Source organism: Lepidochelys kempii, chromosome 15 (assembly GCF_965140265.1).
Source record: "Lepidochelys kempii isolate rLepKem1 chromosome 15, rLepKem1.hap2, whole genome shotgun sequence".
Classification (NCBI taxonomy): domain Eukaryota; kingdom Metazoa; phylum Chordata; order Testudines; family Cheloniidae; genus Lepidochelys; species Lepidochelys kempii.
The window spans coordinates 27,451,103-27,476,811 of record NC_133270.1 but is presented as its reverse complement, the minus strand read 5'-3'; the positions used below and the strand labels follow the sequence as shown (position 1 = coordinate 27,476,811).

The 25,709-nt window shown below is 47.7% G+C and overlaps 1 protein-coding gene across 13 annotated transcripts in view; it reads right to left on the bottom strand.

Annotated features, from left to right (window-relative positions):
* Positions 1 to 25,709, bottom strand: part of CUX2 (cut like homeobox 2) — a 228,626-nt gene that overhangs the window by 69,555 nt on the left and 133,362 nt on the right. For 6 of the 13 annotated variants that reach the window (XR_012155035.1, XM_073312590.1, XM_073312602.1 and 3 more), the window contains exons 2-3: positions 22,278 to 22,388; positions 18,151 to 18,222 (exon numbers count right to left, since the gene is read on the bottom strand). The exons of 1 other annotated variant lie outside the window; for it this stretch is intronic. Coding sequence is in view for 11 of the 12 variants with exons in the window: in XM_073312590.1 (XP_073168691.1) it covers positions 18,151 to 18,222; positions 22,278 to 22,388 (183 nt within the window). In the remaining variant the exon portion in view is untranslated. Of the gene's footprint in view, positions 1 to 18,150; positions 18,223 to 18,334; positions 18,422 to 22,277; positions 22,389 to 22,919; positions 22,972 to 25,709 lie in introns of those variants that run through there. 6 more of the 13 variants (XM_073312592.1, XM_073312594.1, XM_073312603.1 and 3 more) reach the window with 5 other exon arrangements.

Here is a 25,709-nt window from a genome sequence, read left to right as displayed (position 1 = left end):
AGCTGAGAGCGACCCAGTGAAACACACCGGAATGATGTGACAGGTGCGCTCAGACACGCTACTCCCGTTTTACCATCCACAGTATTTTCAGTCAGGAGTTGGCTCTGCTCTTTCAGGAAATGTCAGCTAAAAAAAATTTAAATGACCTTTTCCGAATAGAGATAATCCACCTAAATATCAGCCAATCGCTTGTGTTTTTAAGGAGAGAATAAAATCATTCTGGAGACACTCTGAATGTATTCTTCCCTCCTGCAGACGGGCCATCTTAAACTACTCTAGAAAATACATTGCTAGGAACTGTTAGTTCTGTGGATCAGCAAATTTAATAAATACACTGGAAAAGCCTTCCAGGGATGGTGTTGAGTTTTTCGGCATAATTTTTTAATTTTTTTTTTTTAACAAAACGGCTTTTACAAAACCAGAACTGAATTGTTTTCATGATTGAAAAAAAAAACTCAATGAAAGTTTTAGAGTTGAATATTTCCTTGTGGTACCAGAAACCCCAGCAAACGAGGACAGCGTTAATACATCACAACTAGCAAGTGAAACCTACCTCCAGCGCCCATCAAACTCAAGGGCGATTTTTCCATTGATTTCACTGCACATTAGATCAGGCCCGTGGCTGAGTGGGGACAATTCTTCTAGTTCCTCAATACCACAAAATATGGAACACTGTAACTTCCTGGTTAATTATGAACATTTAGCCCACTGCTCTGGGGTGGGGTGGAAATTTGGTCATCTGGGGATAGCTCCTGCTCCCAGTTAAGTCAACAGAAGTTTCCCATTAATTTCAATGGGCGCAAGATCAGGTCCTCTATATATTAGGATTTGATTTTCATTCTCATGATCATTCTCATCATCTTACTCTGCTCCCAATGGAGTCAGTGGTAAATTCCCACTGGGCGCAAAGCTAAGCCAACGCTGAGCGCTTACGAAAACCCCACTTGCAGCAATGTACCCAATGGAAGAAATTTCTTCTCTGATTTTATCTGTACAGTCCCCCACCGATTTCGTCTGAGAACCCTACCACCTACCTTAGCAAGAGCATAAAGAGCCCGTGTGGGCAAGACACAAGTTGTCAAGTGAGTGCGGACCCACAGAGGCTGTTTAATTGCCTGACACAGCTCTGCCAGGCTGGTCCTGGGGATTAACTACTACTTTTGCTGGGAAATGATGTGACGGGCTGGAGGTTGGTATTTTACCTGAGTTCTTTAAAAAAAAAAAGTTAAAGGTCATACCGCAACTGAAACAGAGCCGTTTGTGACCAATCAACCAATCCTGACTAATCAGATCACTTCCTTTTTCCAGGCTGCCCCTTGGACTGAGTTTTACATAAAGGGTACTATCCTGTCCAAGACTCCTTTCTTACATGGGTCAATAGCATGGGCTGAGCTGCACCGAAGTCTGGAGTTTCCAAGAGGAACTCTTCCACCCACACGAGTGGACTGACCCATAGAATACAGCTGGCTTTTAAATAAGATTCCCTTTTGAAACCAGGGGGGAGTTCTGCATAAAACCCAACGGCACAATGTGGCTGGCTGTCCTTCTCCAGGTGAAAAGACAGCAAGAATGTTTGTGTGGATGGGGAGAGAAATACAGTCTAATTCAGCCCTGATATATGCCTGTGCCACTCCATTTAGTATGCCCTTCTTACGGCAGGGTGGAAATTGGCCCATCGGATCTAATTTCAAATCACTTGGTTGTGTGAAAAATATATCACAGTATAGAGACATTCTATACTATGTGAGCAGCTGGGTTCAATTTCCCTCCCCAGCCTGTTTAAAATATTTTGGGTTGTGATACCTAGTCAAGTGATAATTTAGATCCAAGATGTAGGGTTTGTCCTCAAGCAAGACAGAAAGGTTTTTAAAAATTGTGAAAGCAATACAAATATTCACATGCATTTAAAAACAAGAAAGGAGAGTGAAAATAGAAGGGTTTGGGCTTGGATTTACACCAACATTTGCAGTGCATGGTATCTACTGCCCAAACAAGGCTTCAGGGTGCTTGGAGCAGGAGAGGGAGGAGAAACTGACTAGAAATAAAAAGTGAAATCGATCAGTCGATTTTCATAGCTTGAGTGGAATGAAGGGCAAAAAGTGAACCAACTGCACAAAAGGGGGAAAGCTACTTAGATTTAACTTTGTGTTAATCACCCAAGGCAGGGAACATGCTTTTCAAAAGGAGATTGTTTTTAATTCGACACCACCTCTTTAAGGCCAGGAAAAAAGGGGGAAGCAACAAGGAAGCACACATGCAACCACATCCCAGATCACATGTGGAATTATTTACAAACGTGTTCTCTGTTCATTGGATGGAATTTACCCCGGGCAGAGGGACCAGCACGAGGCTTAGGTACCACTTAAGCCTTATTATGAGGGTATAAATGAGAGGTAGGTGGCATCTAGACCTGGTGCTGGGCCCTCTGCCCAGAGGTGAAATCCACCCAAACAGCAAATGCTCCAAAACAAAGATCCAAACTCCACCCAGAAACTTGCGAAGCTGTATTCTTCAGAGATCTCCTTCCCACACCTGAGTCTCAATGTCTGCAAGGAAGCACTGCCCACATGGCTATAATCCTATAAGAACATCGCTGCCAGTTGGATACATTTCACTCAGATGAAAACTCCCAGCTCCTTTGTGTGGTGTTCACGGGCAACCTGTCAGAGTAGCTAGTTTTCCCACCCTCCTGATTGCAATCAGTAATGGGAGAGGAGTTGAAATGCCTGCTGCCAGCCATGAGATCACAGAGATGGCCATTTGAGATGCTAAACCTTCATTTAACTGCTGACTTTCCCTGGCCCCTGCAAAATCCTCCGCTGATCCGAGGCATGGCAAGCACTCAGCCATTATATATCGATGTAACATCAATTTTTTTTTTGTTTCCTTCCACAGTGTACACTGACTGCAGGTGAGAAAACGCAACTGTGCTGGAACAACTCGGATTGATGAATTACATTCATGTGCTGGGTCTTTTTCATGGCTGGTGACTTTCCAGCAAAGCAATTATCACTGTAGAATGCATAATAGCCTAATTAATTACTATTGTCAGACTGGCCTTTATGCCATGATTATACCTTATGAAGCCAACTTTTTAAACATTTGGAAGCAGAAATATTATTATAATTGACTGGCAAAATGGTTAAACTCTCCTATCTCTGTTGAGCCTTCCCAGTATCAAAACTTTGTTAACCACCAATGATATGATTGCCTCAGTGTCTCATCTCAAAAGGAGCAGAATCTGAATTGCATCGGGGTGGTTTTATTATTTTGAACATGCAATCAAATCTAGGATGAGAATTCAGTTATTTCAGTCTAAATACTTGTTACAGTAAAACAAAGATGTGTGTGTTTAAGACTAGGAACACGGCAATGGAGGTCTCCACAAGTTAAATGCAAATTGTGAAGGAGAGAAAATCATAGTTTGCACTTTTTTTTGTAACGTATAAAGAAGCCCTGTAGAAAGAAGAAAGACTAGAGGCGGATGCGGAAGAGAAGAGGACTTGTTGCCTTCTTTTCCCCCTTATATTTATGAGGAAGGTCAAATCAGGTGTCCCTTGTTATGAGAGTTCTATGCAAAAACAGCTTGTTATGTATGTAGATCAGAGGTGGGCAAACTATGGCCCGCAGGCCACATCCAGCCCGCAGGACCCTCCTGCTCAGCCCCTGAGCTCCTGGCCGGGGAGGCTCGCCCCCGGCCCCTCCCCCGCAGCCTCACCTCGCTGCTGGCGCAATGCTCTGGGTGGCGGGGCTGTGAGCTCCTGGGGCAGCGTAGCTGCAGAGCCCAGCCTGACCTGGGGCTCTGTACTGCGCGGTGGCGTCGTCATGGCCCAGCTACAGCCGGGCAGCTTGGCTGTAGCACCACCAGCCACCGGTGCTCCAGGCAGCGCGGTAAGGGGGCACGGAGCAGGAGGGGTTGGGTAGAGGCCAGGGGAGTTCGGAGTGGTGGTCAGAGGGCAGGGGTGTGGATGGGCTCGGGGCGGGAACAGGGGTTCCGGGGGCAGTCAGGGGACAGCGAGATGGGGTGGTTGGATGGGGCAGGGGTCCCGGGGGAGCAGTCAGAAAGGGGGTGGGGGGTTGGATGGGGCAGCAGGGGGCAGTCAGGGGCCAGGGAGAAGGGGTGGTTGGATGGGGCAGCGGTCCGGGGGAGCAGTCAAGAAGGAGGGGGGTTGGATGGGGCGGCAGGGGGCAGTCAGGGGCCAGGGAGAAGGGGTGGTTGGATGGGGGCAGCAGTCCGGGGGAGCAGTCAAGAAGAAGGGGGGGTTGGATGGGGCGGCAGGGGGCAGTCAGGGGCCAGGGAGTGGGGGTGTGTGGATGGGGCAAGGGTCCTGTGGAGGGGCCAACAGGGAACAGGAGGGGTTGAATGGGGGGGTGGATAGTACGGGGGAGGGCAGGCCACAACCTGCTCCCCTAACCAGCCCTCCATACAATTTTGGAAACTCAATGCGGCCCTCAGGCCAAAAAGTTTGCCCGCCCCGATGTAGATAGTCAATCTGAACAGTGCCATCTAGTGGCGCACAAGAGTATGTAACATTGTTCATAAGGCTGTTGGTTCAATAAAGTTGTTGTTATGTACTGCAAAAGCACCCCACATTGCAGCTCCTAATGTTCCCTGGTTCTGGTTAGGGGCTCCATGGGATTGCTTCAAACCTTTTTGCTTTTTTAGTTAGCACATGGATCTTTCCTTCCACCTCTTCATTGCTCGGTTTAAAACCTTGGTTTTGTTAAACTCCCATCGAATTCAAATAGAGGATAATCACTTCAATTCGTCAGATTTCCATTTTAAATATGGGATGCCCTAAGCCTACAAAACTTTCCGAGTGTCTTGTGTTCTTCCTTGCAGACCCTGTGGACCAAGGCCTGAAATTCTAACCTAGAAAACATGCAAATACATAAATAAAATTATTCCCTTAGAAAAAAGAAAGCCAAAACTTGTCAAGAGTTCTTTATGCTCCATAAAAATGCCTCCCCAAAAGTGCTGCTACATTTCTTGAAGGATATGGAGACGGGAGAGGTACCCCTCCAATTTTTTAATGCTGCTTCCTTTCAGGGACAGGCAGCCCTTACAGAGTACAAGCAGCAAGCACCAGCGCGGAGTGACCACTGCGGAGGAATTACTGTGAAACTGGCAGCAGGGCAGCGTGATCAGAGGCTGGAGAAAGGATTGTAACAGGGCTGACTGTTGGATGGTAATTTGTTTTCAGCCACAATGAAACTGGTAATGAAATCATTAGGAAAAAAAACCTGCAGAGGCCCATGGCTGGCTGAAATAAAACAACGTCCAGGGGAAATCTATCTGAATGACAGAGCAACAGCCACAGATGCGACAATGGGTGGCTTTTGCCAGCCAGGTGAGCAAATAATAATTTGGATCTTTCATCCATGGATCTCAGAGTGCTCTACAAAGCTGGAGCAGTGTCATCATCCTCCATTACACAGACAGGGAAACTGAGGCCCAGAGCGCTTAAGTGACTTGTCCAAGGTCACACAACGAGGGGAGGAGCAGGGAGAGAACCCAGGTCTCGTAACTCTTGAGTCTTCTGATGACACAGCACGCCCACTGAAACTCAGGTCTTGGAGCTGTTCAACATTAAAGCAACTAAACTGCTTTCTAGGAAATACTCCCCGGCCAGATGCTGTGGGGAAAGAAAAGCATGCCTGCCGCTGGGTAATACTGTGCTATACTGGCCTCAAGTGGTTAAGGGGACATTAAATAAGAAGACAGGATGCAAAGGGGAGTAAATATATACACACCAGAGTTCACAGGAGCACACAGCACAATGTAACCACCTATCTTGCTGTATCGATCCAATACAAAACCCTTCCAAGCTGTAAAACTGGGGTAGGATGAATGGCCTACTGGGTAGAGCACAGGTCTGGGACACAGATGGTTTGGGGTCAATTGCTGTCTCACTCACAGATTTCCTGTGTGACCTCAAATCAGCCACTTCATTCCCCTGCACCTCAGGTCCTCATGTGTAGAGTGGGGATTGCATTTCCATCCCTTGTGGGGGGCTGTGGAGTTACAATGCAGGAGTGATAGAGAGATGCTCAGATCCAATGGTGATGAGAGCCACACAGGTAACTCGACAGATCTGGCTGAGACGGACACATTGCTAAGAGTGGCAGGTTTCAGCCCAGATTTGCGTAACTTCCTCAGCGGGAGGCTTGCTTGCCACCTACCCAGATCTGAGCTGATTCAGCGCTGGGGCCCATTGGATCCCATGTTCCAGGGGAATGTCAAAAGCTGAGGAATTCAAGGCAAGAGCAGCCAGCATAGCAATAGGTGCTGTGCAAAGGAAGGCAGCACTCTCGGCTGGGGCCCGGTCAAAGCCATCAGGGACAAGAGTGACTGAGGGGGACAGGAACAGGGGGTTATAATGGCTGGGCTGGGGGGAGCTGAGCATAATCATCCTGGTCTCTAATGGAGAGGAAGAAAATAAAGACAAATACAGGGGAGCAAGAGGAGAGATGACAAAGGGAGACAGGATCAGCTGGGACTTGGAACGGGAGATCCACTCAACAGAGACCCCAGAAGACACCAACTACTCTGGAAGGAGGTTTCAGAGTAGCAGCTGTGTTAGGAGGAGGGCAGGTGCAGCCTGCGAGCGGGGAAGGCCCCTACCCAGCCAGGGAAGCTGCAGCATTGCACGCCCCAGGGCAGAAAGCTGCAGACAGGAGGTGCTGAAAGGGAGGAGAGATAGCTCAGTGGTTTGAGCATTGGCCTGCTAAACCCAGGGTTATGAGTTCAATCCTTGAGGGGGCCATTTAGGGATCTGGGGCAAAAAAAATTGGGGATTGGTCCTGCTTTGAGCAGGGGGATGGACTAGATGACCTCCTGAGGTCCCTTCCAACCCTGATATTCTATGAAAGCAACAGCAGGTTTCCTAGCCAAGGAAATATTGCTGGAAAACAGACCGGGGAAGGGGATTGGGTGAGTGTGCAGCCAACAGCAAAGCAGTGAGGGACCCCCCCGGGGATGCTACGGCCTCAGCCGCCTGGAGAGGCTGGGACATGAAGGCAGGTCTGGAAAGGGAGCTGAGGGGGGCTGCAAAGGAGACAGCACTTAGCAAAGCCTGGCTGCTTCCCTGGGGGGACAGTCCTTAAAAGTGGCTCACGACAGCCGAGAAAGGGGGATGGCTTTTCCAGGAGGGAGAGGCACGCGTGGCCGCCTAGGGCTGTGGACGATCCCCAGCCAGGAGGCACTAGAGAGGAGGAACCACGCTGGTGGAGGACAGACAGGATCATGTCTAAAGAGGGGCAGAGGGGCGAGAGAAGGAAGCAGGGGAGTTACCCACTGGCTGTGGAAAGGGAGAGGAAGGAAGGAGAGTATCCAGTCAGAACTGGGAGGTCTCGTCAAACCCAGGGTGCTCTGGAGCAGCAGCGCCAGGATGGCAGGTTTCCAGGAGGAGGAGGGAGTAGGGGGGATGCTTTCCCATGGCCAGCCTGCAGTGCTCAGCGAAGACCGGGGGGCCTTAGTAGGCAGCGTACCAAACTCCACGTGCCTCACCACTGACCACGTTGCCAGAACACTGTATCTGACCCAAAGCCCTTCAAAGTCAGTGGCAGGCTTCCCATTGCCTTCAGTGGCCTTTGGATCAGGCCCACAGGCAGGTCTTGGACAGGGATCAGAGACAATTTTGGTCAAGAGGTGCTAACTGTCCGTATCTTCCCTGTTAGTGACTAACGGCCACACATTTTCCCAGTCCTCACACAGGCATCGGACGATCCCACAGGAACTCAAGCACAGCAGAGCTCCTTACCCAACAGCTAGCCCCAGTGGAGCGAAATGAAACTAAATGTTGGGATCAAAGCTAAATCTGGAACATGCCTATTGTCTGAGAGTCCCTGTCTTTCCCCCTAGAGTGCTGCAGCCCTGCGAGCCAGCAGCTGGAAAGCGGGGTTAAATATTTCTAAATATTTTCCACATACCGCTCAGGCTTTGTAACCCAGTCCATTAAAGCGCTTGTAAATGCTGAGACTCCAAAGACACACTAAGGAGCTGCTGCATTTAACTGTCATTAAATATGTTAGATATTACCCTGGGACATGGGAGTTATCATTCTTTCCAGCGCTGCTCACACTGGAGTCCATTTCTCTGAAGTCAGAAAGCTTACAACATTTTCATGAGGCCAAAAAGCAATTCACGTCAAAAAAATCAATAATATAAAAATAAAGCAGGAGAATTCTAGTTAAAGGGAATGTCATATAAATATGTTGTTCACGTTCGTGAATCTAAGATTAAAAAAAATTAATCAATATAGTTCTTTAGATGATGTTATTTCTAATGAGAAATATACCAAGACGCTGCAAATAACTGCTTTAACGGAGGGAAAAAAGCATTAATAATTTACTTTATAAAGCATATGATACTGAATGAAAGAAAATTGCTGCTGGTTCTTAATTTTGTTGTAATACTTCCTGACACGCTCAATGATGCTTTGGCCAAGTTCCTGATATTAAAGTCAAAAGATGTTAATCTCATTCGAATTTTTTCCGAGGAATTCCCCCTCCCATCACACGAACGCCTTGCTGGCTTTGGTCACTTGATGGGAATCATGGTTATTTTCAAACACCATAAATCTCGTCAGGTGTATCTTATTTATTAGAGTGCCAAAACCAAGAAGTTGGCACGTGAGTAATCCTAAGGAGAGGCACTGTATGAGAGATCAGAAAAACCAAACACTCTCTCTGAGATATTTGGGGCAGTCAATGGTCAGGCCCAACAGCTCGGGGGATACCCCCAAAATACAGGTAAACCCCAATTATGCAAAGGTCCCAGGGGAGATCCCAAGCCATCACATAATCAGGGTCTTGGACAGTTGTCTAAGTATTAAAGGTATATATGGCCCCCAATTACTGAAGTATCTGTGGAATTCCTTACCAGAGGACGTTGTGAAGGCCAAGACTATAACAGGGTTCAAAAAAGAACTAGATAAATTCATGGAGAATAGGTCCATCAATGGCTATTAGCCAGGATGGGCAGGGATGGTGTCCCTAGCTTCTGTTTGCCAGAGGCTGGGAATGGGCAACAGGGCATGGATCACTTGATGATTACCTGTTCTGCTCATTCCTTCTGGGGCTCCTGGCACTGGCCACTGTCGGAAAACAGGATACTGGGCTAGATGGACCTTTGGTCTGACCCAGTCTGGCCATTCTTATGACCCTCACAATCTGTGATGTATTTATCCTTGCAGCACTCCCGTGAGGAGGGCCAGTGCCTGTTATCCCTATTGTACAGACAGGGACTTGAGGCACAGAGATCCCAAGGGACATACGGGGAGTCTCTGGTACAGCCAGGAATTTAACCTGGGTCTCCCAATTTCTAGACAAGCAACCTAACCACTGGTCCTCCACCCTTGATCTCTAAATTGCAAGCTTCAGCCAGGCAGGGCTTGTGAGCTCAAGCTCAATCCCAAATATCAGATAACGAATAGAGCATCCCACTTGGTCACACACCCTATGAGTCCTTTGTGTGCGCGGCTCACTCCCACTGGATTCTGTGGGAGAGCACACGCAGAGCAGGCCTTGAAATTTCAGCTGAGCGTGCAACTCTAAATGCCTAGGCAGATTGTGTCTTTTCTTTAAAACACGCACTTGTAGCAGGTGGGAAAATATCACCAAGGATCCTGGTTGGTGTGATCTGATCGATGAAGCACCCTGTGACGGATACTCCATGCCACGCTAATGGGACGCCTTTCCAAGGGTCACACATGACCACCGCTGACTTTTAAACAAGACCTGGGTCCTGCACAACAGCAGCAGGCCCCAGGAATGCTCTTTGAAACTGTTCTAGCCCTTTCTCAATGGGATGGTGATGGGCTTTACAGCACCCAGTGACCATTGGTTGGGGCTTCTCCTGCTCTCGGTGGCAAAGAAAACTAGAGGGCAACAGCAACCCACAGCCATCAGCGGGTGTCTCAGTGGGCACTGTTAGAAAGTCAGGAGAGAAGAGCGCTAAGACTTTGATACCCAGGCCCCACTGGCCATGTCTGACTCGCAGTTCACTGCGGAAGAGAATTTTTCTGGTGACTTGCATTGCCCTGTTTTGCTATTTGCTGGGAAAGCTGCTACTGCCTCGTTGAACAAGTCGTTCAGAGAGGAAATGGGGAGGGATCATAGCTGGTGCCACTGGGAGCCATTCAGAAATCAGCCCAGTAGCATGCTGGGAGAGCCAATTTTTCATCCAATGCTTTGGGAGAACTTATCGGGCCAGATCCTCAACTGGTGTAACTCCACATAGCGCCACGGACCTCGCTGGGATGACCCTCATGCTCAAAGATAAGCAGGAGCTTAAGGGCTTTGTCGGGTTGGAACCAGAAAGCTCAGCACCTTGCAGGAGTGTGTCCCTACACGGCACGGCAGCCAGAGTTAAGGGGGAATTATAGAGAAGCTCACCAGAGCCAGCTGTGAGACTCTGGGCTTACTGCAACAGCTGGAGAATCTGGGCTGTCCACCTGGGCCTAATCTACAAAATATTGGAAGGGAGGGGTGTAACATCACTCCTGTGAGTAATCCTATTGACTTTAATGAGGTTACTCCTGTGAGTAAAGTTACTCCTGTGGGCTTACGTTTCTGCAGAATCGGACCCACAGCTTGTAAACTCTCTAGGGCAAGTGTTCAGTGTCTACAGAATGCCCAGCAAAGTCAAGGCACTATATAAATATTGTAAGAAAAAATTAATATGAAAAATCATAACCTGCAAGCATTATTCAACAGCTTTAATGCTGTAAGCCTCGCTGGAGCACTGTCGCAGCCAGGAATGCCAACTGGCAAGTAATACATTTACTGAGAACATTCACGCTTTGTCCTGACACTCATAAATTATGACGACACATTTTCAAAGGTCAGGAAATGCAGACTGCAGCACACAATAAAATGCACACGGGCCCCAATCTTGCAGTCAGAGCCATACAGGCACATCCCTGCAGAGCAGGGGCTTAACTGATTTCCGAGCTGGAGCTATAAAGTCTAGAGAATGATTATTTGGAGGCAATTTGGGACTATACCTTTTATCTACCTAAGACTCTTCTCTGGCCCCCAGCACCGAGCTATCTGAGCACCTCACAATCTTTACTGTATTTATCCTCGACAGCATCACGTGATGTATTCTGCTGCTGGGGAACCAAGACGCAGAGGGGCTAAGTGACTTGGACAAGGTCATGCAGGAAGGCTGTGGCAGAATTGGGAATTAAACCTGATTTTCCCAAATCCCAGGGTGGTACCCTAACCACTAAAGGACTGTTATTGTAGTAAATTAAAGGCGGTTTTTATAGCAGAGTAAGGGGAGGAAATATTTCAAGATTATTTTGCCCTTTTCACCAACGTAAATTTTTTTTGTTTTGTTTTTAACTGACAGTTTGGTTTTGATTTAATTTTATTTTTTTAGTGCAGTTACTGACAGTTGGCAACTGGAAACCACCTTGTATTGATGCCTCATCTGCAATGGAAGGCTTCAGAGTGAAATGAACGAGGCTGTGAGGAGCAGATTGATTTTAGATGGTCAGTGAGACAGGGTCACAGCCAAAGCTTTATTCCTTTCCAACTTTCTAAAAGCCTGTAAGGGCGGGGGTGAGGATGGAGGAAGCAGGCTCTGACTGGTGGAACAGAAGGGCGTATGGATGGTGTTGCAGCTAAAGATGCTTTTGAGAGCTTGCTTATGTGGGCTTTTTGCACAATACAAGGGTTGGGGAGAAATCACTCATTGGAACAAATTTTCTATCTTTCCATGACCTGCCCCCTGTTTATTCCCAGCCCTCTTTGTGGGCCCCCCCGTATATCTCTTTACGCCGCAGGACAATGCTGTATGTTGGGTGTAAGTTACATTCACCATGGAAGCCACCATGTTTCCTCCGCCAGGAATGGCAAACCTGCCACTGATACCAGGACCAGAGCCATCGAGGGCCCAGCTTCCTCTTACACTGGAACGAACTGGGAGCAACTCCAGCAAAACCAAGGCTGATGGGAGAGGAGAACTGTTTCCCCCAGCCCAGGGGGGAAACGGTTGGAGATAGGCCCATGCCGCAGAATTTGGACCCGGATTTCAAACCCTGAAAAGCCTGGGGATGATCCACACGGGGGATGTCTAGGCCCTGAGCCAGGTGAGGCTGTCATGGTAGGAATTGGTGGCTACCCTACAGGCCTCATCTTAGTCCAAGCTTCCAGTCCTAATGCCTTCAGCAGCACCAGGCTCCGATGGACGGGACGTGATAAGCCCTGCCCGTGTGTGTAGAAGTCAAGCTGTATAAGCAGAACTCCCAGCAAAGAGGGACCTTGACTGTTGACTGTATGGGAGGCAGAAGGCTGGATATGTAATCCAGGGGTTGGCCCTCTCCCTCTAGACATGCTGCCATCCAGCCTCGCCTGCGTCACTCCCAAAGGAGAGTGTGGCCTGGCCAGTCACTGCTTCACAAGTCCACCAGTGATGCCCTTTCCTGCTCTTGGGGCACCAGCGCCCAGGGGAAAGCCTCAGCCCCCCATCTCAAAACCACACTCAATCACCTCCCCATGGAGAAAACAGTTGAGGCTCCCAAACCATCATCGCTTGGTGGCCAGGAACGGGGCCTCACCCCTGCCATGGATGGATAAGCAGAGGGAAATTACAGCCCTCAAATGCAGCCCCCAAGGAACGAACTCCTGCTAACTCTCTGTGTGCTGGATGGAATCCACAGGGAGCCTCTTCCTGTTAGATTCATGAACTAGAATAATTCCACCAAGGCAGGTGAGAATAGGCACTGCCACAGGGGATCCAACCAGCTCAGGATTTTGTCTCTGGCAGCAGCCAGAACCAGCTCCTCCAGGAGGAATTGTCCCTCATAGACAATTATTGGAAGAAGTGTCCGATAGAGAACCTTTGTCTCTAATCCCCACAGGTTGGCTTGTACCCTTATGGGGGAGAGTTTAAATCCCTTCCACACTGCACAGGATAAAAAAAAAAAAGGTGTTAGACATTCTCATTACCCAGGGAAATGCCTGTTGTTTTTTGGATGCCACTATGCTCTTGGTCTCAGTGCTATCCTGTGGCAGAGAGTTCCACAGGCCAATTCTGTAGTATGTAAAATAGTATTTTCTTTTGCCAGTTTTAAATATGGTTCCTAGAGTGGCCCCTTATCCTATTATACAAGAGTGCCAGACAGACCTTCTCACGATCATTTGTGAGTCTGTCTCTCTCTATCACAGCTCTTGGCTCTAACTCCTCTCTGAACTAGACTGTTTCTATCTTTTGTTTGTCTCTCCGTATACAGAAGCCTTTCCAGGCCTGGGTCCTCTCCCACTTCTGCCGCATCTTTTCTGAGAAGGTGAGAGAGAAGGAGCTTCTGGATCTTCTAACTTCAAAAAGTCAGCACACCACCAGAAAAAGCTTTGGGCCGTAAAAGGCCCTTTATATACCAGCAAATTACTGTCCAGTAAGTGACTTGAATCTCACTAGCACTATTCTAGAAAAACTGCTATGCTTTAAAGACAACATTACGAGTCAGGAGATAAAAAGACAAAGCCAAGGAAATTCTGAGCTAAGGTCTTACATGTAAAATTTTCACGGGCCTTTCATTATATCCATTGGTTATACTGACAACTGTGAATCAGACTCAAAGCCATTCGGAGAGCCATTACAACAACTCTGAAGAGGAAAGCTGGCATGCAGGGGTAATGCACAACTTGTCAATCTGGGCTCATTCTGGGGTGCGTGCACATTATTTGGGGTTGTGGATAAGCCTTTAAGAACAGAATGTGGGCTGCCAAAGAAATAGGAGACATCTCGGGATTGATCCCAACTGGTGCTGAGTATCTTCAGCTCCCACTCAAGCCACTGGGAGTTGTGGGTGCTCAGCAACTCTCAGGATCAGGCCTCTGGCTTGTGCATTCATATCAGACAGCACCAAAAAGCAAATGGAGCCACTGGACAAGGTCAAGAGAGTGCACAGAACGCCACAGGAAGTGTTACCAGTCGGGATTGGGTCCAGTGGATATTATTAAACTAGTTTCTAACACAAATTTAATTTCCCCCCTCTGGTTCCACCCAGGAGGCAGAGGAGAGCACCCTCGGCGCCAGAGCACTGTGGAGGCAGATAATGCCTTTGTAAGACATGATGGCTCAGTGTGCTGGGCATGGGATCCTGCTATGGAAAGGTAAAGCTGGCACTCCCCCCAGCACTGCCTGGCCAGTGTGCTGGTAAGTGGGCCGTGGTCATGCCCACTTAGACACACCTGCATCATCTCCCCTTCCAGTGCACCTGCGCAGAGCAACTGTAACCTGCCCCTTAGAATTCAATTCATACCTCCTTCACCCGGGCTCATCTTGCAGTCCTTACTCAGGCAAACCTCCCACTGACTAGTACATGTGCAGACATGGGCATTAGATCCATAGAGCACAAATACAGGCTCTGTCTCTCCCTTTTCTGTGGTTTGTCATTCCAGACAGGATTTATGTCTCTGACATTGGTTAATTACTTGCCACGTTTCCATCAATTTAATTCAAAGTCTGCGCCCTTCCCTCCCTTAATGAAATTAAACAGCATGTGCATACATTCCCCAGTTACTGCTGTGGCCGGCACTCAGAAACAGCACCCAAATATGCACATAAAACATGTTGGCATTAAACAGGCCCATCTGATACCCCAGGGCACATTCCACACTTTACACTTGATTCTTTGCAGGAAAAAAATGAAGTTTTTTTTCCAGCTGTTCTCATTTCCGCATTAGTCGGCTCTGCTGGGCACAGATTCATGGCACTGGGAGTTTACCACAAAAAGCTCACCGAGACTCAAAAGTGGCTCTGTTGCAAAAGTCCTTCCCTTACCAACCTTTTGCACTTTTCTCCCGTGGTCAGATTTTGCACATGAGAAAAAGTACAGGTTTTACCTTGCTGCAGAACACTTAGACCCTCCTCTGCTGTCCTTCCTCATCACGGTCAAGGGGAGTTTTACCCGAGTAAGGCGTGCTGGAGACACTGCTTCTTTTCACCTCCCCATCAGGAAGCAAGAGATCAGTCATTCCCAGCATCAGTTCACTGGCTTGGTGGCGTCCACGTGACAGATACTTTCTGTTCCAAGGATATGAGAGCTGAATTCAGCCCCCAGTCACTCCACTGACTTCAATGGGATTGTCTGGGATTCACAGAGGAGAATCCGGTCTTGGGTATTTGACATTCCAGCCATAGCTGCTCCAGTACCACAGCCTTTTAGAAGTGTCCATTTCACATCAACCAAAGGGGACTCACTTCAGCAAAACCTATTTATATTGTCCGCGAAATGCAACAGCCACTTTACAGATACAGAGCAAGACAGGAGGACTGGCTCTGGTGAGCTATCTCCGCAAACATACAAACAGGGGACTCAGAAAAAGGATGACATGTTTTCTTTAGCCTTCACCCTTTTGATCCTTAGTCCTTAACTTTACTTTCTGTGTTAAACCTAATGTATTATACAGCTTTAATTATTGCTAAATTGCCTTTTTGTTTGAAATAAAATATCCACTCAATCAGACGCACCAAGTGGATGAAGCAGCCCTTTCCACGGCACAGGGATGCTCCAGTGTACAGACGGATTGGAAAGTTTCACCTCTGCTTTAGAATAACAAAACTTTTAATTTAGATGTTTTCATCTATCTATTGGAGAAAAAAATAAGTTTAAAATAATGACTGTAATAAATGAAGGTAATTAATTGTAGTTTGTTCCTTTACTGTCTAGTCAGCTTAATTTTACCTTTTCATCTAATAATGAGAAAATAATTTTTGTGCTCTGAGGGTTAATGATATGTAACTGCAAGAGCTGCTAATTGCATGTTGCAAACTATTCATCAAAATCCCCATCTGCGCTACTTGATTATGTTTGCTAAATTATTGCTTTGAATTATCTTTCATAAAGCAACTTTTGTAATTAGCAGGGCTTTCGGTTTGCTCTTTTTTCTCTGTGCAAGGAGATTCAAAAACTTTGTCCATTTCAAGCTGTTGCCATTAAGCTACTGTCATGGACAGCTTTTTGTTATTCCGTATCAGGGAAATAAACCAGCCTTTATCTAACCAGGATGGAAAATAAAGCTGTTTTTATTCTCAGTGGGTACGATTTAGTCCCTTCTCCACCCCACAACTTCCCCTTCCCACTAAGAAACTGCATATAAAGGATACAGGCGCCTAAAGGTATACAAGCTGCTTATGGAGACTGCAAAACCACAGGTTGTTACTTCAAAATGATCTTTTTCTTTCCATTTAAAAGAAAAATCAGGAGTGGGAGCGTCTACTTTCATCATGGGGGCTCATTGGCTACTCCCCATGACATATGATGTAGCTCTGTATTCTCCCTTGTAAATATTCATGTTTAGTGAAATCTAAACCATAGTAAAAACACACCCAGCACCAGCCATTCTGGCTATGAGTGGTTTGGTGGAGTGGGGCATCACTGGATTGGCCCAGAGGCGGGACTCAGCTATCTCCTGCCTACTGGAGGGGGGATTCTGAACATGCAGAAGCAGCCGGGATCTGTGGAGATGGGATCAGGGCCACTGGATCCATGATTACATAGATCCAGCGGTCAGACCCTGGAGCATGGGAGGGGAGGATTTCTTGCAAAAAGAACTGCTGTGTAAAGCCCGAGTTCTCTCGATTTCAGGATTTCGCCCCAGCTAATAAGCAAACGGGGCAGATTGCCTGCTGTTATAAATCAGCACAGTCGTGTGGAAGTCCATGGAGCTATCCTGATTTACGCTGAAGAAGGATGCTGCTCTCCACCTAACACACCTTTCGCCTTAAATGTGTATTCTTTATAGGGGCTGAGGATGGGCCAAAGGCTGTAGCCTTTACTCAGTCAAAACTCCCAGTGACCTCAGCAAGGGTTTTGACGCATGAAGGATTTTGCTCCTACGTTTGCAAAGATCAGAGTCAACCGAACTACGATGGGATGGAAAATTAGCAAGTGTCACCTGTACAGCCACTGACTCTGAACCTAGTTTGCACAGGGCGAGTGAGGGAAGAATACAGCCCCCAAAGAGACGGAAATCAGCTCCTCCCTCAATTACTTGCCAAAAGCAGAGTTAAGGGTCTGGAGTTTTATCAGCTTTTGTTGGAGAAAGGCCCAATCTTGCATCCGCTGTATTCAGTGGAAAAACTCCTATCGATTTCAGTGGGAGCAGCACTGGGCCCAACACCCCTAAAGCCGGACAGGCATCTTCCTATTCATCATTCAGATGCAACTCCTCAAAATCCCCTGCAAAAACCTTCCTGGAAGAAACCGAGTCAGTAAGGGGGATTCTAAAGAAAACGTGGAGACAGGTGGCCAGACTCTGATGTGAGTTACACTGCCGTAAATCCAGAGCCACTCCTGTTTAGGGGCAAGCTGGGTCTCCCAAAGCACATAGCTCATCTTCTCCTAGCGGATCTAATGAAAGCTAGTGGGAAAATCTCAGTATTTAAAAGACTGAAAATGTATTCCTATTGTTATCGCTCTCTTTTGTGTATTTATGCATAGTGCATTCGAATGAATCAATACCGGATTGCCCTATAAATAAATGAGCGTATCAGTAAACTGAGGAATAAAATGAAGTGATGAGAAATATGGAAATCAGCCGCATTTGTGTAAATCCAGTTATTGTTTACTTTCATATTTTCTTATGCAGTTACGGTGTTCCAAAGAGACAGATTTAAAGTAATGTAATGCTCAGCAGATGACAGATTCTAATGTGTTGCTGGTGGCGAGCGCTGAGTGCCTACATCTCTCAAGGGGTTTCAATCTACGCACATTAGAAGAACACAGAAAGCAGCCCACAGAAGAGCAATCATTAAAAAAAAAACCGTTCTGAAGTGCGATATTTCTCCCACACTGCCCTCCCCTTTGGAAGGATTTAAATCTCTCCACATCAGACTAGTACCTGAGCTGGGGAAGTTCATTTGCACATGTAAAATACCCAAGACCTTTTGTGAGATGACTAGGTGGGGGGGACACAGTACAAACTAGGAGCAATCAGTACCAGCAGGGGGCCAATGAAGGGATGAATTTGGCCTTCGTGAGCTCAGAGGAAGCATGTGAGAGCTGGAAGTGAGGAGCATGCTGTGCAGTGATTGTGCAGTTTGGTCTTGGTGTCTGTCTGCTTTTTTTTTTGATCCCCTGGGTCCATCTCAGTCTAATCTGGCTAGTCGCAAACACCCTCACGACAGAGTACCTCTTGCGAGTGACGGCTTCTTACCTCTGCTTGGAAGCTCTTTAAGACAGGAGCCACCATCTCTCTGATTTCCTGAAAGAGAGATCAGAGAGTTCACCAGAAGCAGATATCGTACGAGTTCTGCAGTGGTATTTGTACATATCTACAGATCCACACACACTGAACTATGGACACGAGTAACTACCTGTCTCTTCTCTGAAGCTTTAGAGCTGAGGCCCTGGCTGGACTTAATCTTCTCAACGGATACTCTTGACCTACCGTAATCTAAAATCTGACAAAAGGTGAAAAGGTTTTTAATCCATAGCACATCTACATTGGCTGAGTCTTTGCAAGAGGCCAGTGGAACAGAACGGATTTTTCTCCCCACCCCCACTTTCTCTTTACAGGGGGTAGTCAAACCCCTCCCTCCTGTCCTCTGCCTACCAGACACATTGGTCCTTTGCAGCATCCGTTTCCAATGAATGTGGTGCCCCCGAGCGGCTGTGAATGGGTCCCCCACCCTGCAAGAGGACATTCTCAGGGCCACGCTCAGCAGCGGCCACATTCGTGATCCCGGAGTAGAAGGCAATAGGAGCTGCCTACATGTCTCTGAGAGGAGTGTGTAAAGACACTGAACTTTGTCAGTACTCTTCAGGGGTTGATACTGCTCTACACCAGCTGCTCTTCTGCGTACGTGTGTTTACAAGGACACATCACTGTCTCAGGATCCCTGTTTCCGCCTAGGCATGGCCAAGCTATGGAAGGGGAGGGCAATGCCTGTAAGGGCTACTTCAGCCCTGAGGCTGTGATAATGGCCAGACAGCCATGCCACAGAGGGTCCTTCCTGCACACAGCTACCTAGCAGGGGATGTGGTTTGGCCCTTTCTATGTTGTGAGAAATACAATTCATGGGAGTACAGCAGATTGGAAGCACACAGCTCAGCTTAAACTGAAACATTGCTGCCAGATGAACGACAGCGTTTGGTGAGCAGCCATTCTAACAACCAGGTGAGCATGGGCACCTCGTGCAGCGGCCCACCCAACAGGAGCCGGCGAGTCTCGGGCCAGTTCTGACTGATCTGAATTTCAGAGGGGCTGAGCACTGAAGTCAGTGGGAGCAGCGCCTCTGAAAATCTGGTCACAGATCATCACAGCAGGTACCTTACTGAGGGTGGCAGATGGGGAGCCAAGGACTGAACGGGACATGGGGACTAAGGGACGTCTACAACCAGAGGTAACTTTGCTCTAACTAGCTCGGTACCGGAGCAGCGAAGACACAGGCTTCACGACAGGCTGGACGAGTCGCCTGGAACCCTGGGTCATTACTGATGTCTGTGCTGCCATAGCTTCATTGCAGGAGTACCAAGCTAGCTAGAGAAACACTAGCTCGCATATGTCGACATGAGCCGCCATCACTCCTTGGGACTGCAGGGCAGATACAACCGAGACGGCCCCCTTTTGCCCCTCACATTGGTTCATTCCCTTAAGGTGGAAGGCACTTTCGATGATGTGTAATGCCGCTACGTGGGGTTTTGCAGGTGAGGGGACACCCTTATCCAACACCTTCCATCAGCTCTACGCTAACTGTATCCATTTCCTTTGAACAGTGGACGCATCGGTGGCTATTTCTCAAGTGCAGCCGATGTGGGGAGATGGTCCGGGGGCTCAGCAGAAATGGGCATACGTCTGTCACCTCTAGGGGTCTGGGTTCAAATCCTGGCATGCACCCCAAATGTTGATGTATTTGGTGACCTCCACTGAGGCCTCATTGTGAAGCACTGCAGGAAGGGCAGACCCTGCCGAGGGAGGCCCACACTAGATAATGGGGGGCATGGAGCCAAGACCAAGCAAGGGAAGAGCTGGGAAGTCTGTGGCTTATAAAGCTGATTCAAAGAGCATGTGGGCATCTTACAGTCAGGATTGAATCCATGAAGGCAGACTCCCCTCTGAGGTGCCCATTTCTATCCAAGCTCAGAGAGGGCTTTGAAAGCTCACTCTAGGGGTCTCTTCCAATGGACAATCCACCGCTACAGAGCCCAGCCGGATCCCCAGCTCTCTCACCCATGTAAATCCAGAGTCACTCCATTGACCTTAAAGGAGTTACTCCCATTCACATGGACATGAAAGCAGAATCTGTATTATTCCCCAGAGCGAGCGTATACACTTGTGGTAGGCTTTCCGCTCAGGGAGACAAGGTTAACTCTCTCCGGGCCAGCTATCAGCCAGAGCGTGCACACTCAGAATGGAGACGCATCAACATTTCTAAGTGGTGGAAGTTTGCACAGTGCATTCTTGCATCAGCTCATGGGCAGAGCTGTTAGAGTCAGATCTAGCTTTCACTGAATTTGACAGAAAGCTTTCAATTGACTTCATTGGGATTTGGATCAGGCCCAAGGTTTCTCTCTTTCATTGGCACCCAATTCACCCATCGTTTTTAAACAAATTAACCCCCAAAGCATGCGACTCACATTATGGCCCACCAGGATCTTTCCTGAAAAGGAAAACTGACAGGATTTAACGGAGCAGAGAGCACCAGTCTCCCACTGGAATTAACAGGAAGGAAACTTTAAAGCTGCTGCTCCCATCTACGCTGGCCACCCTTCACTTTTGCTGTGCTGACCCTTTGAATTGGAATCCGTACTGAAGCAATGGCTGCTGGAGCTGCCAATTTGCACACCAGATAGAACACGCAAGTTCTGTCCCCTTGTGCTCGTTAACAATCCCCTTGCACTTTTTCACCACATTAGAAGTATTAATCATGGTGATGGGCCAAAGTACATACAATCATTACATCCTGATCACCTTCATTTCCTTTTTCCTTTTCAGTTGAGTAAGTTACTCTTCAATTCCAGTCCTAACCTGCTCTGTACTGTTAGTGAGAGCTGTCATACAGTCACCACCCCAGGTGTGGCTGCATTTCAGAGGTTGGTGAAGTGCGTTCCCTGTGTCAAATTTCTATACATGGTTTAAGATCTTTAAATGCTATGCTGTAGTGAGAGAAAATGCTGGTTACCTTTTAAGTGCATGCAAAATCCATTGAATTAAAATCACAAATATATGAACAGTGGGAAGACCAAGGAGGGAGCAGGTTTCTAGACAAGAAGATGCGATTCATGGGAGGAGATTTTAGGTTCGATGTCAGGAAAATTTACTATGGGGCAGTGGTGTCATTCCCATTAGCAAGAGGAAAGCCCATTCCTGGGGCAGTTAGACTGAGATTGTCAATGTGTCTGAGGGAATTAGTTAGGCATCCAAAGGCCATTGAAATTCACTGGCTTAACTGAAATTCACTGGCTGGAGTGCCTAACTCCCTTTGGCCCAGCCTTAAATCTTATTGGATAGAACACCAGGAGGAAACTGAGAATGGATCAGACAGGACCATAAAGGCCCTTGCCCCTCTCTCTAATTTCTATGAGCCCCTTTCTGCCAGCCTTACTCCCACGAAGGAGATCACCACACCTCCTGCCATGGTCCCACCAGAAGCAATGGGGCTACTCATCGAGCGAGGTGATATGTTAGCCTCAGGCCCTCTGAATCTCATGAACAAAGGGGTAGATTTTCAAAGGGTCATGCCCCCCTCACAGTGTCTTTCAGTGGGTGCTGTGTACCTACCTGCCTGGGGGGCGGCCTTTGAAAATCTCCCCTTACGGTTTTGTTTTTACAGACAGGAAAGAAAATAGCATATGAAATGGAGGGTGGGGGGGAGAAATCCTAAGAGTCAAACTGACTAAAATAAAATGTATTTTAGAAAAAAATTAAAATGTGCCTACCCCATCTGGGCTGAGAGCTGGATGCCAGGATCTCAGCTCCGAACGCTTAACACTTGCTTTTTATAAACCCCAAGTTCTGTTAATGGAAATGCTTTTGGGCCAGATTCAGAGCGGTGCCGTGAAGCACTGAGCTCCCCTCAAGACAGAAACCGTTCAGCATCTCCCAGGATCAGCCCCTTTAAATACAATGGAGCCAGCAGAGACGGCAAGAATAAGCAATAAAGAAACCCCAAAGGTTAGAGACTATAATTTGTCTTTGTGGCTAATTAGCTTCCTTTCTTGTTAGTCACTTATGTGTACGGGTTTCAAAATCTAGTTTGGACAGAGGAAAATATGCCGCCCTACCGAGTTAATTCCATAACAGCAAATATACTGTACCTCGGGTACATTTTTCTTAAATTCCCGGCTGAGTTCAATTAAATGTTTATGAGAATGTTCACTCTCTTCCTGCCGAGCAGCCAGTTCTGAAGCAACAGAATTAAGCTCCTTCTGGAACAGAACAAAAAACAAAAACAAAAAACAAAAAAACAAAGATGTTTTGATGCATTTTTTTTTAAAGTGTACACATCATTTTCCCAAACATTTTATTTCCCTCCCTTACAAAACAAAGACATGCAATATCGACAAGGAGGTTGCATGAATAATTGAAGAAACTATGTATCCAATGCAAGATAAACTAAAATAAAATAAAAGCGAGATAATCAAGAAACTCAGCTCATCAATATTCTCCTCCCTCCACCCTTTCACTCCCAAAAGGAACAGTGACATAAGCTCCACAATAACTGCAAAAAAAACATCACCATGGTAGTGTCAAAATAGTAAAGTGCAGCATATTGTATTGCCAGATTTTATTCTAAGCCCTCTTCGTTGCCAGATTCCATATATCAGCAGAGAGGGAAGAAGTCCAACTATGACTTACTTACGCTTAAGTGTTCATAAATATGCCTGTTAAGATATATATGGCTTTTTAATTTCAGCCGAATTTGGAAAAATGAAGGTGCCGATATTAAGTAAACTGACCTTTTGGGTATCCCGCAGTAAATCATGCACAGTTCACTTCAAGTGCAGGGAAATATTTCATTAAAGAATTATGGATTCAGATCAAGCTGGTTTTGAAGAACACTAACCTGCGTGTGTGAAACCGCAATCAGATGCAGGATTTAAAATGGCATTTAAAAAAAAAATCACCCTCCAAGCCAACAGATATAGGCTGGGGGAGAAGGGAATAATACACTATGCATTGCCACATTTGTTAGGAATGTATTTTTCATCATACCCTTCCTTCTCTTCTTAACTTTAGTGTTTGCAAATTTCACGAGGGGAACGCGTGGCCCCATTAGCAGTCATGGAATTAATTTACATAATTCAGGCCCTAGTCTGCTGGTGTGCTCTGCTGCCTGTTTGCACCAAAGGGGGGGTCCCCTGGCTGGCAAGTCAGGCTGTGGTATAGCATACATACCCTGGGACTCTGGGAGCACCAATCAAATCCTACTTTGTCAAGACCCAGCGCCGTAACTGACAGACGCATTCACACTTATTACAAACCCGCAAGTACATGCTGGAAATATGTCTGGAGGAAAGTAATATATATAGGCGCTAAAGGAATCAGTGGGAGTAGCCGTCACATTTATACTCATTTATACCCGTATAGGTGGCATGCCCAGCTCAATGCTTCCAACTGGAAAGGCCGGACTCCCGATAATGAAATATGGTGATGATTATGTTGAAACAACACTGTGCACTTTCCACCCAGATCCCAAAGCACTTTACAGAACTAGCAATATCCCCATTTCACAATTAAGTGTCTTATCCAGGCAGACACCACCCAGGTTTTCCATTATTCTGTCCCAAGCTCTAACCACTACATCTCACTTCCTCTCTTCCGGTATTTCTCTCCCCACCCCCAAATAATGAAATACACAGTAATTGTCCGACTCCTATCAGGTTAGACCAGTAAAAATTTATACCAGTGCCATAAAACATGGCAAAACGTAGAGGCCTTTGTCTGATACAGGAATACAGTAAGAGCATATATTCCAGCCATCAAAACCTCATTAGAATTTATCTGTTAACGCAGATTCTAATTACCACCCTTCAGTCTAAGGGAAGAGACGCAAACTGTAAAATGTAAGAGGAGAAAGATTCTATTAATTGCTTTTGGATAAATCGGAGGCTGAAGCGCTGGTGTCAGAGGGTCAGAATGTCCCCGCGTTAGTCTCAGATTGTTCCTCCATCTCCCAGAGCTGCCTTAAGAGGGAAATGCCCCAGTAGGATGAACTGTACATGCAGCCTGCTCTGCCCAGTAGGTGGGACTGAAGCTGCAGTTCACTGCCTGGAAAAGAAAATGCTACAGTAGGCCCTCATTAACCTACAGGTGTTATAATCACACCGAGTGGCCACGAGGCCTAGGTGTAGCCAGCAGCCCACGCCTATGCACACTGGAAGCATGGAGGAACTATGGCTGCTGCTCCAGATCCTGGAAATAAGGTCTCGGAGGGGTTGCCAAGTTAGGTTCCAGCAGGTCTGGGGAGGAAAGACTCTATAGAGACCATGTGGTGCAGTACACAGGGAACCTGCCTGGGAACCAGGAGACCAGGTTTCTAGTCCTAGCTGTGCCACTGACTCACTGTGGAGCCTTGAACACATCCTGTAACCTTTCTGAGCCTCAGCTTCCCCATCTATAAATTGTGGATCCTCAGCTGCAGCGTGGTGTGTAGGTTTTACTATTCTATCCCCCGATCAGGTTCTGCAGAGCTCCCCACCCACAGCCCTGCTGGAGAAATACACCCTCACGCACAAGCTCTAGTACCTGGCAATGGGCCTCCCTGGTGCTCGGGACCCCCCCGGGGATGGGTGTGGCCGAGGAGCCTGAGCAGCAGTGTCACCCGTGAGAAGTACCGTGGCTCCACCGTCCGGAGCAGAAATAACCTCACTGAGCACAACTGAATTAACTCCGGGGGCTGCTCAGCTGTTCACCAGCACTCTGCCCTGCCCTCTGACAGGGAATGACATCAATTGAGGCCTTCTTCGAGTCCCGCCAGGGCCCTCCTGGACAGCAACACCCCCCCTGCTGCTGTCACGTGGGCGAGGGGCTCAGGAGACGGAAGTGCAGGGGTGAAAGTAAGTTAGAGGACTTACTGGTACGCCAGAGCCCTGAGCAGGGGGCATGGCCTTAAATCCCCAGGCCCTTTAAATCTTGATTTAAAGGGCCAGGGCTTCAGCTGCGGTAATGGCGGCTGGGAACCCAGGGCTTGGGGGTGATTTAAAGGGCCCAGGGATCCAGCTGCTGCTACCGCAGCAGAGCCCCGGGCCCTTTAAATCACCAAGGAGCCCTGGGGGCTCCCGGCTGCCACTGCTACCCTGGGGCTCTGGCAGAGCTTTAAAGGGCCTGGGGCTCCGCTGTGGGTAACGGCTGCCGGAGCTCCGAGCCCTTTAAATCCCCGCCTGAGCCCTGCTGCCCGAGCCCTGGGGTAGCAGCAGCCGGGCTCCGTCGGGGATTTAAAGGGCTCCAGGGCTCCAGCCGCCGTTACCATGGTGGGGTATTTAAAGGGCCAGGGCAGTAGCGGGGCTGGAGCTCCGGGGCCCTTTAAATCCCCACCGCAGCTACCCCAGGGCTTGAAATTGCCGTCTGGGAAAGCCAGCCCCAGTACGGTGCACCAGCTCGCTTTCACCTATGCGAAAGTGTTTAAAGTAAAGTAAACTTGTCCTGCGGAAAGCGATAACCTACCCACGCGAAGGCCGCGGGATGGCTGCAGGGCAAGGGGCTGGCTAGTTTCCAATCTCATGGTCAACCAGTTACTGAATGTCTGT